Genomic DNA, 21,138 nt, shown 5'->3' with positions numbered 1-21,138 from the left:
ACTAGGGGATGCGAACAAAACAAGCTGTGTTTATTTCGCGTCACAGTCGATAATTTGTAGATAGAATATTTATAAATTATGTATTAAGGATGGTAGGAAATACTTCCCTCTTGTTAGCATTACAAGTACAGGCATAGGGACAATAATCTTATTGAAACCGACAATGCAGCTCTAGGTCTCTGTAGATTCCTAGGCACAATCTAGAACCTACATACCCACATAATGCCTAGATCCGGGTATTCTGGTAATGTGATGAAAGATCGAATAGGATTAAATCTAGGCTTTACATTCACGAATAGAAACTAGGTAAGTATAAACATTCAGGATACCTAGGCTACATTCAATCAGTCGTAATGTTGGTCAGCTAACTCCGAATGGCTGGCTAACTCCTAACAAAAATTATGTGCAACATTCGGACATTACGTTTATAACAACATGAACTAGAATTAATTATAACAAGGGGTGCATGTTACCCCATTTTTAAATCATAGGTCAATGACCTCCCCAGAAGGATACGATACGAATAAACATTGCATCAATAGCGCCTACTATTATTCTTATAGCAACAATGTGTTTGCTGGGATTCGCAAAATGGTAGCCGCATGTGGATTTTGTGTAGGGGCAGTTTGGGGTAAGATTGAATGTTGCTTTACTCGAGAGCGATTTTTTACTAGGTATACTCTTTTTGTACCTACTTAAGTTATCCTTATTAATTTAAATACAGATCGCATCAGTCGTCTCGATAGTTAAATGCTCCTTGAGTATATTTTTAGTGTCAATCAAACACTAGGGTAATGATGAGGTTATCGCAAAGTTTCTAGCAAACGACACTGTATTCTCGCTAGTTTATAGGTACTGTAAATAAAATATGTATCTGATTTTCATTTTAATGAGATTTCATTAAAAAAATGCGAGCATATTAATTTATAGTAGGTACCACGTGGAGTGGTGGGGTGTTCAATGAAAAAAATGTTTCATGCTTTTGTTGCCATACTTGAATGTATTACGGGATGGTTTTAAGGATTTATTCATTAACTTTTTTAAGTAATTAAAAATGACTAAACCACCATCTCTTGGAAAACTCGTTGTTACATTAGATTACAAATGATGATATTATTTGTGGCGCTTCGGAACATTGACACCATTTTGCAGTTTAGTCAGGCAGTGGATCCAAGCGAGGAAATGAGCCACATGCCTAAACTGAATAGTGTGCTTGGAACTTAGTTGCAAGCTACCAATGAGTTTCGCAAGTCTACTCTTTTAATCGGACGGAGAGAGGCTTTTGACGACGCGCGAGAACCACGCGTGACCATTGCGACAATAGTCACAGCATGGGAAGGTATATTAATATGTAGCTTTTGGGAGTTACTTCTCTACAGTTTTAAATTGGTTTTCTGTTTTTGTTAATGTTATCGTATGTATTTTTATATAATATTTTGCAATAATAACATTATACCACAGACGAAAAATATAATCTCACTTCATTTGACACTTTGACACTGTCTGTCATTTTAAGTCATTAACCATTCATCCATTCATTCATTCAGAAGTTCATAATAATACTTTATTTTCATTCATTGAGAAAGAAACGTCGAAAGTCGAAACGCTAAACAGATGGAAAAAACTTGGAAAATATTAACAACAACATTGAATACGGCTTCACAAGATAAATAATAACAAGTGTGGGCATAAATTGTATCAAGATACCAAAAATATTATTGTATTGAGTCTTGAGTGCGAAATTATTTGTGGCTCTTTGTGAGACCGTGTGAAACAAATTGGTTTTTATATTACACAAGAGTAAAATATGGAATCTTTATCGAAGCAGGAATTGATATCGACCATTACTAAACAAGCTGATCAAATCAAGCGTTATGAAGGACGTTTGAGAGGTAAGCGGTAAAACTTTGAAGTAATTTCGAAACATATGTTTTACGACAAAAACATTATTACTCTGAAGGCTACAAAACACTGGGCTGCATTGCACGCTTTTCTTTATTATTGTTTTATCAATATTAAATGGCCTTTGTAACGCAGGATATGCTTCATAGAAAGTCAAGGCTATAAATACTTACATTGGATTCCTGACACTTGCGCGAATATTAGACATTGAAATATAACTTTTACGGATTTTATCGCGGTTATACAATAAATATTATTTAATCCCGACGTTTCGGATCCTATACAGCATCCATGGCCACTTGCAAACTAAGGTGAGGGTTGTCTTGATATTTTAATTACACACAGTTACCCTACATTTTGTTGATTATTATTGACAATCCGATTCACGCAAAACGAGTTCATTGTATCCTTAGGTCTAGCAGTTTTTGGCTTGGATTTTAATTTAATAGTTTCTATGATGGGGTTCCAAGCAGAAGGTACGCTCCAGCTGTCTTCTCTATTGAAATTTGGATGTTTTTTTAATTTCAACAGGAATCGGTTTTCTTTTTAAGGACTTGTGGTTTATCAAATCTGTTGTAATGCTGGGGCTTGTCAAGTGTGTGTTCACAAACTGCTGACTTTCGGAACGGCAGTGTTTGACGTTGGCAATGTGTTCTTTTACGCGGTTCCCTATGCTACTTTTATTTTGGCCTATGTATGAGAGACCACAATCACAATCAAGCTTGTAAACGCCTGCATCTTGTAGAGGTATGTGTCACTTGACAGGTGGTAAGAATTGATGATGATATACCCACAATAGATAACTGTGTGTGGAAAAAGGCTCGGAGGATGTTGGTGGTTTTTGTTCAGTCATTGTTTACATGCTTACCTGTTGAAGACTGCATCAGGATTGTGTCTAAGAAACTAGCAGAAAATGCCCATGACCATGGATGCTGTAAAAGATCAAAACGTGGGGATTAAATAATATTAATATAACAATGATACGAACGAGGTACAACAGATGCTGAACGACCTGGCTGAATCTTCTCTACGCATCGGCCTACGGATGAACTTGGACAAAACCAAGGTCATGTTCAATGAACATGTTCTACCGGAACCGATTGGGATACACGGCGCCGTTCTCGAAGTTGTTCGGAAATATGTATACCTCGGGCAGACATTGCAGTTAGGTAGAAACAACTTTGAGGACAAGGTGAATAGGGTAGTGTCCAGGGTCGAAATAATGAAATAATATTTAGTCCGCTTTTTAGATAATCAAAAAATATTGGATACGTATTTTTTCTTTTTTTAATTAAACATAAAATGACAAAGATAATACACTTCAAAAATTAGGAGTGGGGGCCTTTTACGTCACAGTGTCCTGAAAATTGTAGCAACTTGTGACGTCACACTCAACTTTAACACGCTATATCTTAACAAGTTCTGATCCAATTTAAAAAAGAAAAAATACGTATCGCTTAATTTTGGACAATCTACAAGACGGACTAATTATTATTTTTTAGGAAACTAGCCTATAGGAGAATTCAGTTGAGTTGGGCTGCATTTGGGAAGCTACGTCGAGTCCTAACATCGTCGATCCTACAGTGCCTAAAGACAAAAGTCTTCAATCAGTGCGTCCTACCTGTCATGACTTACGGAGCCGAAACGTGGACACTGACGGTACGGCTGGTCCACAAGTTTAAAGTTGCTCAGCGGGCTATGGAAAGAGCTATGCTTGGCATTTCTCTGAGGGATCGCATCAGAAATGAGGTAATCCGTCAGAGAACCAAAGTCATCGACATAGCCCACCGAATCAGCAAGCTGAAGTGGCAGTGGGCTGGCCATATTAGCCGAAGAACCGATAACCGTTGGGGTAAACGAGTTCTAGAGTGGAGACCAGGCCTCGGCAAACGTAGTGTAGGACGTCCTCAGGCACGGTGGAGTGATGACTTGCGCAAGACGGCTGGCAGGAGCTGGATGCGAGCAGCCGAAAATCGATCTCAGTGGCGTGCACTTGGAGAGGCCTATGTCCAGCAGTGGACTGCTATAGGCTGATGATGATGATGAATATAACCACGATAAAATCCATAAAAGTAGTTTTATTTCAATACTTACATTAATACAGTTTTGCCATGTTTTGTTCTACTCCTTGAAGGCACTTGAGCTTTATAATTAAATGCATAATTTACATTACAGATGTGGTTGCTGCATATAAAGGTCTCATCAAAGAGAAGGAAGCCTTGGAGATCAGTTTAAAAGCCTTGAATAAAACTGAAAGTCCTGTTGAGGGGGGAGGTGGTAAGTTACTTCATACATCTCTATTACTTCACACAGTTGCATAGGTAATGAATTAGTAGTCTAGCCCCTAAAACTTATGAAAAGGACACAAACATGTGCACTCAGAGACATCAAATGGCTACTTAAGCCATTCCTTAGGAAAAATGTTGGAAATTATTGTAATGAATTTGTATAAATTGAATAAGCTGTGTATGTATAATGTCTCCCCTTGATATAGACTAGATCCATACTAAACTGATACTCAGGTGCACCCAGTTAGACTGAGAGTCAACTTTAAGAAACTAGAGAAAAGGAACATGGTTGCTAGGTCTCTTTTACTGAATGATTTCTAGAAATAAAACAGTTAGTTCTAATTTCAGAAGAAAGCCGAGATGAGTCGGTTTCCGCTCTTATGCTGTCCCTCTCCACTTTGACAGCTGAGAAGTCACGAATGGAAGAGGCATTTCAAGCTGACAAGAAACTTACAAGAGATAAGGTATTTACAAAATAGAAGTTACAATTATGACCCATTCTCTATTTTAATTAGCATAAAAAATTTAAGATCTTATTGCAAAAATTTAATTATTATTTATTTATTATTTATAAATAAATTATCTATATTATATTTATAAATAAATAAATTATACCATTTATTATTTATTTTATCTTGGTGCAGAATGCAGTACCTCAGGTTGCGGGTGGAACTACAGGAAACAGCTAGTTTTACATATAAAAGTTAATAAGATACTTGATACTGATGTAAATTCCAAGGCCTGCCGGGGCTCCAAGGCCTGCCGGGGCTCCAAGGCCTGCCGGGGTTCCAAGGCCTGCCGGGGCTGCGGGTTGTTCGAAAGAGATACCGCGGCCCTGGTACATAAAAGGCCTATGACGGAACACGACGGTTTTTAGTCAGTAAGAGTCTGACACTCCCTCACCGCTGCTAACCCACAGCGGGAGGGGTCATTTGATGATTTTTGACGTCGGAAAAAAAATAAAAAAATTCTGATGTAAATTTAGTTACTCTGTTTATAAAGGTGTGATTCATTACAATGAGTTATGTGATTCAATAATGTGTCAATTTAAATCAAAACAATGTAATGTTTATCTGAATACATTTATTTGGTTAAGATTGTTTGATAATAACCAAGATTATTATCTTGTAAATGCAATACAAGCATTTTTAAAATATCTTTACTCAGAAATAACTGAGTTAATATCATATTCATGTTATTTCATATGTAATGATATGATACCACCACATAACACCCAAATAATAAATAGCCTATAGGATTCAATAAATAGACTACATATAAACAAACTTCAACTTTATAATATTAGTATACATTTTATAGTTTTAGATAAATCCCTCATTTGAACATCTTTGTCATTACGGGTAGGCTAGTCTGGCAACCAGTCTCAACTAAAGGGTATCGGGCTACCCAGGCAACTGGGTGGAAGAGGTGATAGGGAGTCACTCCAGTCTCCATAATATATAAGGCACTGTTACTCAGCTGCATCCTATTACACTGGAAGCCGACTCCAATGTAGTTGGACTAGTTGGAAAAAGTTAGACAGATGATTCATTTTAATTTTGTCAGATTTTAAATAAATGTTTTTTTTTTCTCCAGTATGAAAATCAGATAGCCGCAATGAGAGAGGAAACAAGAACATTGGTTCAGCAGCATATAGCTGAGGTCAACAACTTGAAGGCGAAGGTTGCGTATGAGATACAGGAGAGGGAGAAGGAGAGAGCTGATCATCAGGTTATGATGAAGTAAGTTAGTCTATTATACACTCAGTTGTTGTCCTTTTTTAACTGAAATCAGGATACTATATTGTTATCAAATCCTGAAAAAAAAGATCTAAATAGTTTTAAAAACGTCATATATTGTCGCTTCTAGAGAACTGCACCTGAAGTTGAATAGTGAGAGAAAAACAAAAGAGAAGCTAGAAGATAAAGTGGTGCACTCCAGTGAAGCTCAAGGTATGTCTATTTATGGTCTATTGTTGTTTGTTTTGTTTTAAAAGGTTCAGTAGACCGCGTTCACGACAGCCGCGGTCTACTAAGGATACATTTCATCTTCATTTCGTTACTTTCGTGCGTCAATGTTCCAATTGCCGCGTGCGGAGACCCCCGTTCGTGGTTTGCCGTTTGGACGTTTACAACATTTGTGTAACTAATATTTGAACATTCCAGCATCTACAGCGGAGCTAGAGAAGCGTGTCCGTGACCTGAGCAACTCGCTCGCGGCGGCCGAGCGTCGCCTGCAGCGCGCCGAGGGCCGCGGCAGCGAGACGCCCGCCATGCTCGTGCGTCTGCAGCAGAAACTAGCGCTGCTCTCACAGTCACACTGCGTCGCTATACGAGAGGTATGCACTAAATAGGACGGATCTATTTTCAAGATAGGCTAAGCAACATTACACAACAAAAAGCTAGCCATACATGTGCACCGGGGCTGCGGGATTGTTCGAAAGAGTTACCGCGGCCCTGGTACTTAAAAGACCTACGAAGGAACACGATGGATTTTTAGTCAGTAAAAGTCTGACACTCCCTCACCGCTGCTAACCCACAGCGGGAGTCATTTGGTGATTTTTGACATCGATAAAAAAAAGCCATACATGTGGGAATCAGCCACGGGAGATGGATGCGGAATATTTGTGTCTGCAGCCAGCCAAACACCAGATCCAGATCCAAAAATCACATTCATGTGTCTATAGCTGGATAGCGGCACAACTTCTGGCACGCATGTATGTCTACTCCCTCTCACCCACTACATATTTTTTTACTTTACACCAAATATTAATAAAAACCTCTCTTTCCAGGAGCAAATAAAAGCGAAACGCGCAGAAGAGTCAGCTCGCAAGATATGTGCCCGACAAGAGGAACGAGTAGCTTTGTTGGAGAGTAAGATAGCAGAACTATCGGAGACGGTGGGACAGTACGACCTGAGACGCCGCCGCGATCAGCAACTTATACAACAGCTTAAAGATAATGTTAATGGAAAAATCTTGGAGAAAATCGCTGCTAATAAAGATTTTGGTGAGATTTATGTTTACTATGTATACTATATGAAATATAAAATGATGAAATGTAAAAGTCGTGGTGGCCTAGTGGGTAAAGGACCAACCTCTAAAGTATGAGGGCGCGGGTTCGATCCCAGGTCAGGCAAGTACCAATGCAACTTTTCTAAGTTTGTATGTACTTTCTAAGTATATCTTAGACACCATGGACTGTGTTTCGGATGGCACGTTAAACTGTAGGTCCCGGCTGTCAGTGAACATCCTTGGCAGTCGTTACGGGTAGTCAGAAGCCAGTAAGTCTGACACCAGTCTAACCAAGGGGTATCGGGTTGCCCGGGTTACTGGGTTGAGGAGGTCAGATAGGCAGTCGCTTCTTGTAAAGCACTGGTACTCAGCTGAATCCGGTTAGACTGGAAGCCGACCCCAACATGATTGGGAAAAGGCTCGGAGGATGAGGATGATGATGTATACTATATGAAATTGCAATAACGCAACACTCACTGAAAATATTGCTAAGGGGTAAAAACCCATGACATAAGGTTGTAGAATTACAGTTGGGGGTAGCTACATATCCTGTAAGTGGAAAAATATGGAATTAATGACTAGGACATTTATTTTCTTTCTTTTTGAAAAACTTCAAATACCGAAATAATTGAAAACAGTTAGAAAGTGTTTCAGAAATGTGACTGATTTATCGAATTCTAGCACCTTGATAAATAAATAAATTATTGAAAAATATAACATAGAAATTCATTACATTATTTTAATTACAGAAGAAGCAGCAGAAACAACATCCAAAAGCGAGACGGACAACGAAAAGCTAGCCGACAGCGAATACTTACAAACGCTCATAGACAAGATACACATTTTGAAAAAAGAACTCATCGCAGAAAACGACAAACTCGGCAGTCCCATAGACATTTCCACAGTTTTTAAAGTCCAAGGATATGAAAATGTGCATTTGAAATGCAAAGAGGAGTATGAAAGCTTGAAGGTTGAATTTGATTTGTATAAACAACAAATGAAAGTGAGAGATGCAGGGAGTGAGACTGATGATGTAGGGGAGTTGAAGGGTGAAATAGCTCTCCTGAAGGAAAAAGTGGAGACTTATAAAATATTGCTGGATGAAGAGAAACAGGATAAATTGGATACTTTGAAGTTGTATGAAGAGGTATGTTAAGAATATTATTTTTATCATTGATTTTGGGCAACAGACAAAAGAAGGGTTGAAATGTTTCCAGGGCTCTTTATAGCTCCATGTTATCTTATTTAATTCGAATTAGACCTGTTTTCAGAATGAAAATTGTAACAAAAATAAATTCAGTGGTAGATCTACTGTAGTGGGCACTTTGGGCACCCACAACTCTAATTTACTTGTGTTGTCACACTGATTTCTTTCTTGTTATGTACTACCTTATGTAGTCACTTAGAGCTCTGCCTCATTAATAAGACGCCATGGCGACGTCGCCAGCGGCGCCATTCTGGCTACTTATGGCATCCAAAGGTCGCCAAGTCGAGTGGCCATGGCGTCTCGACGGTCAATTGTTTACATGGTCGCTGAAGAAACCGCACGCTGACTGGCGACCGCACTGGCGACTGAGTGAGGGAGGTGCACTTTGTTGTGTACATTACAGTGGCAACCGTGGCAACGTCGCCGAGCTGTCAGAGTAGCCAGAAGCCACGTAGGGAACTGTAGCTCGTGGCCACGCATCCAATTTGGCGACGTTGCTAAGCCGTCGCCAAGTCAGTTAGGTTCCATATATTTCAATAGTAACTGCTTCGATACGCAGCCGGCGACGTCGCCATGGCGTCTTAGTGAGGCAGAGCTCTAGTGGATACTTAGAGTTAAGTTATTACTTTGCACCACCTCGTCGCATGACGGAAACCGTCGCCATTCAACAAGCCTATAAAATACCTTCAATTGAACTCGATTTAAATGTATAGAGAAAGTTATTGACCTACTTTCTTGACCTATCGAAGAGAAATTGGACAGTTTGGCGGGTCACGTGTCAGTTATAGTTATTAGCAGTTTCATCATGTTAATTCCAGAAACTAAAAAACGAGCAAGACTACCAGAAAGAGATAGTCTCCGACTTGAAGACCCGCATCCTCAGCTTGGAGAAGCAAGTGCAGACACAACGCGACCGCTACGCCGCACTACTGGACGAAACAGATAACTATATTAGAGCAAGGAATGAGAGGTCACGGAGGGTTAGCGCTGAAGATACGCATTTTAAAGATGGGATGCTTACGGTATGTTTGTATTATTTATTTATTGAGAACTAGCATGTACGTGATTACGACCACATTTTGAGACTCTTTAGGATAAAGTATGGCCAATGTTACTCGGGGATAGCTTCTGAACAGTGAAAGTCAAATCGTTTCAAAGTTTTGTAGCATATTTTGACATCTGCCTTTTGCCTAACAGACTAAAGCTTGTGGCACATTATAGCAGCAACGCAACAGCACGGCTCCACACCAGCATTTAAGTTGTCATTCAATTTAGAGCATTAAATCGTGTATATTATAATATATTTCGTAATGTCAATATGAAAAAGCCAACGGCGAGCAGTCAGCGTGCCTTACGCCGATGGCGTGCTAATTGCGCGCCGACTCCGAGCCGGCAGCGAAACAACGTCATTGCGTCGTGTTCAATCATAACATCAATCATAATCGTCTTAAAATAATATTGAGTTTGCGGTGACAGCAAGCTTACACCTCGCGGCCGGTTGGCGCGCTGTCCGCTCGCCGTAGTCTAAATTCGAGTCGACGCCGTGCTGCAGCCGTGCTGTTGCGGTGCTGCTATAATGTGCCACAAAGGACAATGCCAGGGTCTGGGCTCAAAGTTTGCCCAGCAGTGGGAGTAGTTCCAGCTGGTTCCATAGTGCACTCTGAACACGAAATCCAAATATTTTTGAAATCGGTCCCAGAGGTCCCGGAAAAAACCGGTTCAAATGTTAAACTTGAACAGTCACTTTATGAAGCCCAAGCTATTTGCCCAGTAGTGGGAATGGTTAGAATAGGTTCTTTACTTCACTGTTAATACGAAATCCAAATATTTTGAAAATCGGTCCCAGAGGTCTCGAGAAAAACCGGTTCAAATGTTCTCCATAGATAGTCACGTAACAAAGCCTGAGCCATTTGCCCAGCAGTGAAAGTGGTCGAAATAGGTTCTTTACTGCACTGTTTACACAAAATCCAAATATTTTGGAAATCGGTCCCAGAGGTCCCGAGAAAAACTGGTTCTAATGTCAAACTTGAAGAGTCACTTTATAAAGTCCAAGTCATTTGCCCAGTAGTGAGAATGGTTAGAATAGGTCCTTTACTTCACTGTTAATACGAAATCCAAATATTTTGGAAATCGGTCCCAGAGGTCCCGAGAAAAACCGGTACTAATGTTAGCAAGCCATTTTAAGCAGCCACAAACCTAACAACCTCTTTTCTTGAAATAACATTCAGATAGTTAGTGGTTTCACTGTTAACAGGATTTAAAAAAACTGAAATAGACGTTTAAAGGTAACTGTTGTTTCTCTTGCTTTTCAGTCTCTATCTACCACAATCAGTCCTAAGTTCGTGTAGCGTCATGCAATTAATATCCGTAATGGCAATGGAAAAATCTTATCAAGACGAATAAAATAAGCTCGTACACACGAGGTAGTAAATAGATACCGTTGAAGAGTTCCCTCGTCTCAATGTCGTCTCCATCGTCAGATCGGAAAAAAAAATTCTCGTTCAATACCTCGTATTTGTCGATTAATATTACAATGCATTTCAATTAAGGTAATAAAAGTGGAATAGTTAAGAGTTCGTAAGCATATTTCTCGTAATATTGAATAAGAGTCAAGCCAGATTTTCTCAGGACTCCTGGGATAGATTTCGAAATATTTCGGTCTGGGACCTATTATAAGCCTATGGAACATAATACACTATGCAGTTACTGTGGGCAACTCTTGAGCCCAACTTCCATACAAACAATAGCATTGTCCTTTAAAATGAAATATTTGATTTGAAGTGTCCTCTTTATTATATTCGGACAGAAGTATAAATTATAGAGGTTAAGCTGACGGCCTCAATAATCTAGTGGTAGAAAGTCGACGGCTGTGCACTAAAACCTGAAGAAACGAATTCCAAACGATTATCAAAACTACATAAATAGCTCACTAAGTGAAATAATAGCTTGGCTCAATAGCAACAATCTTGTTATTAATTTAACGAAAACTAAAATTATGCATTTCAATCAAAGATGTAAAATGTCAGATATTAATGTTGAATATGATAATATTAAAATAGATGAAGTTAATAACGTAAAATTTTTAGGTATAACAATTGATAGTAAATTAAATTGTAAACCTCATTTGGATGAAATTTGTAAACGCCTAAATAAAGCTGCATATCTTCTTTTTCAGCTTTCTAAAAAAGTAAATATAGAAACTTTAATAACTGCTTATCACAGACTGGTAGTTTCAATTTTGAGATTTGGTTTAATATTTTGGGGACAGTCAACTGATAGAGAGCTGGTTTTTAGGATGCAGAAGAGATGTATTCGTTTTCAAAAATATAAACTTCCAACTTTTCCTTCACTTTACATTTTAGGAACCGCACTGTTTGTCAAGTGTAATCCACAACTATTTCTGAAAATATCTGATGCTAAATGCCCATGCGTTCACAATACATAAATAAATTATGTCACGTAAATTGTAAGACCGCTTTACTCAAAAAGAGCTTTTTTGGTTTTTCTCCAAGAATTTACAATAAAATTCCCACCTTAATCCGAGTTCTACCTCTTAGTAAATTCAAAAGGGCTCTTCAGGCAGTATTAACCGAAAAATGTTACTACTCTTTGGATGAATATTTGAATAATATGTCTCTGTGAATTGTATTTATTGTTGTTTATTTTGTTTTCTGATGATTTAATTACTATTTTTGTTTGTCAATTTAATGTTAAGTTTTTTTTTCTCTCTACTACATTTGTACGTCTTAATGACAAAACATAGCGCTCTAATTATACATACGTAAGATCTTTATTTTGTAAATACCTATGTTTTACAAATAAAAATATTCTATTCTATTCTAAGAAAAAAAATCGGTGTTAAATACAGCCTTGGCCAAAAGTATTGAGCACCTTACAAATTTCGCTAGATCACGGTAATTATGAGAGAAACCCGAATCCATCGTTGAAATATTCTTTTATCGGTTATCTACAAAGATTTTAAAACAATGACTTATGCCACAGCGGACAATAAAACACCTGGGTGCAAGAAAATGTGTCTTTTACAATTTTTGAATTTATTTTTTAGCTCGCTACCATCGCTCGTTGTGACAACATCCAGTGATCTAGTGCGCCTTTGGTATTTTATTTCAAAGTTTTAAGTGTTATAGTTGTGATATGCCAAAACGAAACGAACTTTTTTTAGAATAATGAGTGCAGATGCAGCTTCTGCATGAGCAAGGGAAATCACAAGTAGAGATTTCCAAAACTGTGAAATGTTCGCGCCGATCCGTGCATTATGCTATTCAGCGATTCTCTGATACCGGATCACATCAAAATAGACCGAGAACCGGGCGCAAACGCATCACCATAGGCCGTCAAGATCGTCAGTTACTGAGAGAGTCATTAAGAAATAGGAAAAAAACATCTTCAGAGCTCGCTGCTGAGTTTTCAGAACAAATGAAGAAAACAATTTCTGCTCGAACTACTCGTAGAAGGCTTCAGAAAGCTGGTCTGAAAGGCTGTAAAGCTAGGAAGAAGCCATGGCTCTCCGAGAGCAACAAAAAAGCTCGGTACAAATGGGCCTTACAACACCGAACTTTCACCGCTGCAGATTGGTCAAATGTTGTGTGGTCAGACGAATCAAACTTTGAGGTGAGTAAGTCTATTTAATGCCCTAACAAAATAATGTAAAATGGTTTAAATTCTAAACGCATAGAGGAAGTTCTTTATATTTCCGGAACTCAGTATTTTTCTCTTTATTGCAGATTTTTGGTACACCTGGTGTGACCTTTGTGCGTCGCCGGGTGGGCGAAGAATTCAAGCCAGAGTGTGTGGTCGCAACCGTAAAACACGGCGGCAGCAGTATAATTGTCAGGGGTTGCATGACAGATTCTGGAGTTGGCGAATTGTTCTTGTGTGAGGGCCGCATGGACTCTTCTAAGTACATAAATGTGCTAGAAACTGCGTTGCTGCCTTCGTTCACGAAACTTTTCGGTGACACGAACATGGATAGTGATAAATTACAGCAGAATAACGCGCCTTGCCACAAATCTGCCCGCACTATTACATGGTTTCGGGAAAATAGCATAGAGCTTCTTGACTGGCCTGCCCAGTCGCCAGATCTGAACCCCATAGAACATTTATGGGGTTTATTAAAGCGTCGAGTTAGGCGCCACACAATTAACAACAGAGAAGAATTGAAACGCTACCTGCGCCTAGAATGGAACGCGATAGCTGCTGAAGACTGTAAAAATCTTGTTAGCTCTTTACCAAAAAGAATTTCTGCTGTAATTAAGACAAAGGGTGGACCCACAAAGTATTAATTTTCAATTAATAAATAGTAAATTACAAATAAAAAAAAACGTTTTGTTTTATTCCTATTTGATACTCCGCATAAAACTGAAAGATGTCATGGGTGCTCAATACTTTTGGCCAAGGCTGTATATCCCATCAAGGGCCGTCAGGCAGATTCGGGAGAACTTTGTAGATTCCAGACATGTTGAGTGGTTTTTCAGTTTTTGGGAAACAGTGTCAATAATTATTAGACTAAAATGTGAATGATAATGTTTCAGGACGTAACAGCACCGCCGCATATGCTCCACTATGCGCACGAGTTAGCTCGCAAAGACCTCGACATATCGCAACTCAGGAAAGAAAAACATATTATGGAGGGACAGTTCAGGTAAAACATTTTATCAGGATAAAAAGTACCCAAAATCTATATTTTTAACGAATTATATTAATTTACACACATTACACAAACTTTAAATTACATACATTAGATTCGATTTTACATTAAATTACATTAAATTGTACTGTATTGAATTGTGTTAGTAAATTGTTATTATCTCAATTTACAGAGACTGCCAACGAGAAGCGACTATAGAAAAAGAGCGCTTCAAGGAAGTAATAAGGACATTGAAAGAGGAAATTGACAGGTAATTTCTTGATTGCAAAATATTGTCCCATTGCAATGTCCTCAATTACATTATGCTAATTTGGTACACGATTTTAGTAATCTGTCATATTGTTATACATACCAATACTTATATACTTCTTACTCAGCTGTAACGTTACAGGGCTTTTTACTACCACCCGTATAATATTCCAAATAAAACACCAAAATATGTATATTCATTATTTTTTCATCACCTTACAGGTTACGCCGCATCCAATCCCGTGAAGGCGCAAATCTAGAATATCTAAAAAACGTAGTGATGGCATACCTTATGTCGACAGACTACGCCGGCAGAAAGCATATGTTAAACGCAATAGCAGCCGTCCTGCACTTCACTACGACTGAGAAAAATATGGTCTCAAATAATCTATGAGGTTTCGAGCATTTTTTGTTGAAGTTTATGTGCGCTAATTTTGTTAAAGTTCATCCGGAACGCAGTTATTTGTAGGTTTGCGTTTGAAGATTAATGTATGCTATGCAGTAACGGATTTATATTTTTAATGAGCGTAGGCTACTTTACTTCCGCCCCCCATATACAAACCTTACAAATAATAATCTTCCATATTTGTAGTAAAAGGGGACTGATGCTATGTTACGGTACTTCGTAAACAAGGACTGCTTTTAGGAGAGAAAGTAGAAAATCGTTATTTATTATTTGTTTGTCTAAATTATTTTACCGTGGTAACAAAAAACTGCGTTGTGAATGCAGCAAACCGACGCAAATCTTCTGACTGTGTGAAGGGGTGTGATCTCTTGAAATACTTGTTTGGCAAATTATTTAGTGACACTCCCATGATCGGGAATGTTGATTAAAACAAGACTTTTTCCTAAAATTTAAATGAGGCGCTACTGGCACTAATGCCCGGTTGTTCGTACGTTACGGTAAAGTTAAAGTTAAAATTTGACCGATGTCAATTTTGATCACGGTAAATTTGACGATTTTTGAATTTAAACCCTGTTAATTTTACTGTAACTAGAATTTAACCATAACCTTGACGTAACTGAGCTTCGAACAACCGGGCCTAAAACGTAAGAGCGTCGTCGTTATCGAAGCTATTTTTATTCTCTTTATTTTTAATAATAATAATTTGTATAGCATGTAGATATATTTTGTGAATTTTGCGCGAGTTCAACTCGCACTTAGCATTATTTTCTTATTTTTGAAGTCACTTGAAGTATATAAAAGCTCATGCAGTTATTTAGATTCTTGAAGCTATATTTTTTCTACTAAATTTGTTTTATTATGATTTCTTAAATCTATTAATACCTTATAAATAAAAATAATTTACAAAACTATACATATTAAAGTAATAATAAGTACGAATTAGAGTGAAGGTGAACTTCTCTAACATACAAAGTGAATTAAAACAATTATTTCGACAGTAGTATATTTTTCTAACACATTTATTATAGCAGTATTATTTACAATATCTTTCACAAAGTCGTAATTATATCAGAAATTATAATTAATAAATACATAATATGAAAAGGTATTTATTAAATTAAAAATATAAACTGTAACTAAACTATATGACTATTTAAATTATATATATGACTAAACTATTTGTACAATACAAAGCAAATTTTATTTCTCTTACTGAATGTAAAGAGGAATGTAAGATTTCATCGTGAAAATACCAACACAAAGTAAGCTAATTTTTACATTACTATGTATGTACTAATATTTATAGCTAATTATCATGAATGTCTTGTTTATAGTACACACAGTGTTCACAAAAGTATATTACGCACTGTTTGAAATAAATATCGGTAGATATTGGCACGTTAACTGTGATAAATTAAAGGCCAGAACTCACCTAAGGCACGCCATTTCACGGCAAAGTAATTTATATTTATTAGGTTATTAAATTAACTAAAGTATCTTTTGAAATTCTACTGGAAGCCGACCCCAACATAGTTGAAATTCTAAAGGTCAAAATCACATGACAATACGTTTAATAATTGTATAGAGTGTGATGAATAAGAAGAGTATCTATCTATCTATCTATCTATCTATCTATCTAATGGGTTTTTTGAAAATTTATTCACCTCATTCAACGATGAATGTAATTCTGATGGTATTATTAAGAACACTTGCTTAGCGCAAAAGCTGACGTTGGCAGGCCGACTCATATCAAATGAAAATGAGTCTTTCTACAAGAATTGGGATAAGATAATCATGTAATATTATAATAAAATAGGGTTCATGTAAACACGCTAACATTCCTGTTGTCTATTTGTAATAAATAAAGTTTATAAATATCTAGAAAATATGTTGTTTTATTTGCTTTTACGTGTTATCATGATATGACAGTTTTTTACAGGTTGAAGTAAGATGTTTGATTTACGCTCATCATCATCATCTCAGCCATAGGACGTCCACTGCTGAACATGGGCCTCTCCCTTAGATCTCCACAGATACCTTTTGGAGGCGACCTGCATCCAGCGTCTTCCGGCGAACTTTATAAGGTCGTCTGTCCACCTTGTTGGTCGATGTCCTACGCTGCTATTTACGCTGGATTTCTATAAACTATTTCTCCATCATCATCATCTCCCGAGCCTTTTCTCAACTATGTTGGGGTCGACTTCCAGTCTAACCATCGACGCCATCTACAACTGCAAAGGAATAACTCCACTGGGGATAGATGGCTCGAGTCGGCATTTTGTAAAAAGTACCGATTACAATTGAAAGATGGCGCATAAACCATTTATCACCAGATAACTATTTATTAATCTGTGCTTCTATTTTTTTCGAGTAAGCATGGTTTCTTCTGTATACCTAATAAATTAATTAATTTACGTAGGCAAAAAATATTTACATGGGTAACTTCGTATGATAACAAGCTTGTCTAAAACTTTGCCTCTTCAGCTAGATAGATACGTAGGTGGGTAGTTCAACTACTGTTGGTTATCCTGTTATCCTACCCACGTTGTGAGCCTACTGAATAAAGACACCTCGTTTTTTACGACAGCACCTAGCCACAAAATACAACAGAAGTCAATCTACATACAAAGCGCGTTCGAGTCACGCAGACATAGGTGTCTATGTGTGCGTGTTCACAGACGCGCTGTCTCAAAACAACTCAAAACAGTGCGAGCGCGGCTGCCGCTTTCTTGAGATACGCGCGTCACACACAAGGTAGATAAATGTGCACGCGTTGTGATACCAACCTAACTGTAATTTGAGTGTATTATTTTTAATTTTAATAACAAAAGAAAAAGTAATAATGGAGCAACAAAAAAAGTCGTATTATAATTGTTCAGTGGACGGTTGTTTTAATACAACAATAAACAGTGAACTGTCGTTTTTTAGCTTGCCGTATTACCTATAGTATGTACCTACTTATTTTCTCATATTTCGATGGTTCGTTTAATAAACGCAGTAGGTAGGTACAGTTAGGTGGGTAGGTAAGCGCCCCGGCGGCCTCTGGCCCAATGCCGTAATAAGTTTTGCTAGTGTCGACCCAGGCGAACCTCCCAACCTACCCTCAAAGATTATTACTAGTAGGAGTTGATAATTTTTGTGATCATGGCGAGAGTATATTGTAAGGTAGACGAAATAAAACTCGCACATCAAGGTTTCTGTAGGTAGAAGCAAGCTTAGATCAGGGACTGTACCAACCCATTACAATTTTTTTTTTCGCAACTAAAGAGGCACTTTGTTTTACATTGTGTTTTATGGTATATATGTATAAATAACAAAAGTTCGGTATCTCGTTCAAACGAATTTCCGTTGAAAGTGTTTATTAATCTCTTGTGTGCCACATTAAATATTTTATTATTATTGGTTTGTATTTCATTTTTCCTATTTTACTCTCAACAATAAATCAAATAATTAGATACGAGTACCACTACCACGTTAGTTTTATGGGCATACCTAAAGAAGTTGACGACCCTAGCGCGACCGCCGAGTTTAGGCATGAAAAGTGAAGTACATACATGAGATTGACTTCTGTTGTATTTTGTGACCTAGCTATCAGACCAATCACTTGAAAATTCCCGAAGGTATTTCGTTTTGAGATATAGATCCACTCGGTGCCACTTTGGGTTACGTGAAAATTACAAGTAACTATACTTGCCTACCCTATTTATAAAACTTAATATTTACGCACCGTACACCGCACAGTATAGGGCCAGGCCACAACAGTGCGTTGCGGCGTCGCATCGCAAAAACAACATTGCACAGCTATGCGATTATAGATAGTTCAACTCAGATTTGCGCGCGGCCCTATGTGTGCGTCGGCTTGTAAATATACAACTTTCATTCGTGTGACAGTGACGTCGTCCGAGCATGACGTGTTCTTATCGCTTTTTGTTATGGGTACAGTCGTTTACGAAAATGTCTAGTTCTTCACGGAGAAAATGTTTTAAGGAGTCAGGTAGCGTTTCGAAAAAATGAAACAACATTCAAAGCTTTTTATTATTATATACATTTTACAGTTTATCATTATTTTCTCATACGGCTTTTCAAATTGACATTGACAGTATCTAAGAAATAAATGAAGTGAAATATCTAAGATGAATTAAATACTCCTTACATATTTTCTAGCTCGGGGTACGCGGACAATAAATAAATGTGTGGACTAAGAATGTAAAAGACCTATAATTTAGTATAATAATGGAAATAAAATGTGTGGGGAATTTTAAAAAATTATATTGCTTCGCATAATGTCGACCAAAATAAGACGGAAATAATGAAACTCATAAATGAACGTTTAAGTCAAATTGATGAAGGGATGTTGGGTAATACTTGTCGACATGTACAAAAGAAAAAAGAAGAATACTATAGACATTTTGACATGGAGTCAGAATTTATAATTAACATTGGTGAAAGTAGCGAATCCGAAAATTCATCATTTGATTTTTCAAGTAGCGATACAGAATCATTATAAATAAATAAACTAAATTACGTAATAACTGTACTTTAAACAGCCGTATACAACCCCTAAATAACTGTATTTATACCCGACTGTACCTCTTGTCACGCATACAAAGTCACTGTATATGTACAAGGGTTACCCACACATAGGGCCGCGCGCACGACTGAGTTGAACTTACTATAACATGATATGCGTCGTTGATTTTTGCGATGCGACGCCGCAACGCACTGTTGTGGCCTGGCCCATAGATAGATGTACTATCTATACTTATAATAAATCTGTAGAGAGGTCAATTTTGTACATAGAATATATTTCCAAAAAAACTATCAGGGGGTGATAAGTGATCGATGCTGATGCCAAAAATGCAATTAGTAAAATTTTTGTCTGTCTGTCTGTCTGTATGTTCGTTATAGAAACAAAAACTACTTGACGGATTTCAACGAAACTTGGTACAATTATTCTTCATACTCCTGGGCAGGTTATAGGATACTTTTCATCACGCTGCGACCAATAGGAGCAGAGCAGTGAAGAGAAATGTTGGGAAAAAGAGCGAAGTTACTCCATTTTTAAGTTTCCGTCACGTGTGCAGCCTTAATGGTTAAAGCTACACAGTAACCATGTATGACGGAAATATTTTCATTAAAATTATGTAAAAAAACATCCCATGACAGCATATGTCTACCTTTTATGGTTGACTCACAATAACATGTGTAACTCTCGATAGCTTAGTAGTTCGGAGGTTTCTGATTATATTTGCCTACTATTACGTTTCTAACACTTTCACTCACACTAAATAATAAAGGTAACATTACTACCTTTTCAATAAATAATCAATCATATAAATGGGTAAAAAAAACAAAGTTATACATGAAATACGGTAATAAGCCATGCTATAAGGATCATTTTTGTGTAATGGTCGCCGCGATCGACGCGGCTCGCGGCGTGGTGGCTGCGCTTAATACAATATTTGGCTGTTGATGCGATTGGTGCGAATAGACGTTCAGAGTGTTTAACCTTATTGACCGACAATAATTGATAATATTTCTTCCTCTCTTTGCACAAAGTCCGAATCTAATGCGGACGAAGTCGCTGGCAGAAGCTAGTAGTTACTAATGATTTCTGACACTAACGCGAATATTAGACATTTACATAAAACTACTTTTACGGATCTTATCGCGGTTATATTAATATTTAGAACAAACGCGTGTATCAATTCCGTTATTAAATGATACGTCGTTTGGTTTGTCATGATGGCGCGAATGTCAAAGAAAGCATAAATAAATGGCTGATTTTGGACACCGAAGACCGCTATCTTAACCACCAAGTAAAAATATCTTTATCTTTTAAATCTTTACCTAGTGGTAAAGATAGCGGTAGCGGTAGTGGTCGTTACAAAAGTGTATTTCTATTTACCTAGGTCTATCTAAACGTTAGGCAATGCTGTCAAAAGTAAACCACACACATTTCATTTCATTAAAAAGTATTAGAGAACAGAGTGCTCTGTGTAGCGTCTCAGACGATACTGCTCATCCATCATCGCTCTTTTGTAGGTGACATTCAAGTACGGTGACCATACTGAACTGAAAATATTAATTTCTTGGGAGATCCCATACAGTTTAAATTTTGTTTGAGATTAAGTATACACAAAAACTACAAACATCCGAATTGAGAGCAGTATTTTTTGGAGTCGGTTAATTACTTATACCCTGCTCTTTGTTTTCTTTGAAAGACGTATCTAGAACTGATTTACCTACTTTTTTTTTACGACGTCAAAAATCATCAAATTACCCCTCCCGCTGTGGGATAGGCCTTTTATGTAGGTACCAGGGCCGCGGTATCTCTTTCGAACAACCTGCAGCCCCGGCAGGATGATTTACCTACCTCCTGTTAAAGATACATTTTAAAGAAGG

General features: G+C 37.6%; 1 protein-coding gene across 2 annotated transcripts; it reads left to right on the top strand.

Moving 5' to 3' along the window:
- The first annotated feature begins 1,562 nt into the window (after nt 1-1,562).
- Nucleotides 1,563-16,619, top strand: LOC124629870 (GRIP and coiled-coil domain-containing protein 1). 2 transcript variants are annotated; one of them, XM_047163524.1, is made up of 12 exons: nt 1,563-1,892; nt 4,078-4,179; nt 4,539-4,654; nt 5,787-5,932; nt 6,060-6,142; nt 6,356-6,528; nt 6,982-7,198; nt 7,953-8,350; nt 9,229-9,432; nt 13,963-14,072; nt 14,251-14,328; nt 14,550-16,619. In XM_047163524.1, exons 1-12 carry the CDS (start codon nt 1,808-1,810, stop codon nt 14,719-14,721), a joined length of 1,884 nt encoding a protein of 627 aa, XP_047019480.1. In that variant the 5' UTR covers nt 1,563-1,807; the 3' UTR covers nt 14,722-16,619. The 2 variants fall into 2 exon arrangements, with proteins under 2 accessions (XP_047019480.1, XP_047019481.1); XM_047163525.1 differs by having other exon boundaries at nt 1,564-1,892; nt 4,542-4,654.
- The last annotated feature ends 4,519 nt before the right edge of the window (nt 16,620-21,138 follow it).

Source organism: Helicoverpa zea, chromosome 4, assembly GCF_022581195.2.
Source record: "Helicoverpa zea isolate HzStark_Cry1AcR chromosome 4, ilHelZeax1.1, whole genome shotgun sequence".
NCBI classification, from domain to species: domain Eukaryota; kingdom Metazoa; phylum Arthropoda; class Insecta; order Lepidoptera; family Noctuidae; genus Helicoverpa; species Helicoverpa zea.
This window is presented reverse-complemented; position numbering and strand designations above follow the sequence as displayed.

What these genes read in the sequence shown, in the direction of transcription:
- LOC124629870 (XM_047163524.1), top strand. Translation starts at nt 1,808, where the DNA reads ATGGAATCTTTATCGAAGCAGGAATTGATATCGACCATTACTAAACAA. An exon ending in TCCTGTTGAGGGGGGAGGTG is followed by an intron (nt 4,180 to 4,538) that starts GTAAGTTACTTC and finishes TTCTAATTTCAG; the next exon opens with AAGAAAGCCGAGATGAGTCG. An exon ending in GATCATCAGGTTATGATGAA is followed by an intron (nt 5,933 to 6,059) that starts GTAAGTTAGTCT and finishes TGTCGCTTCTAG; the next exon opens with AGAACTGCACCTGAAGTTGA.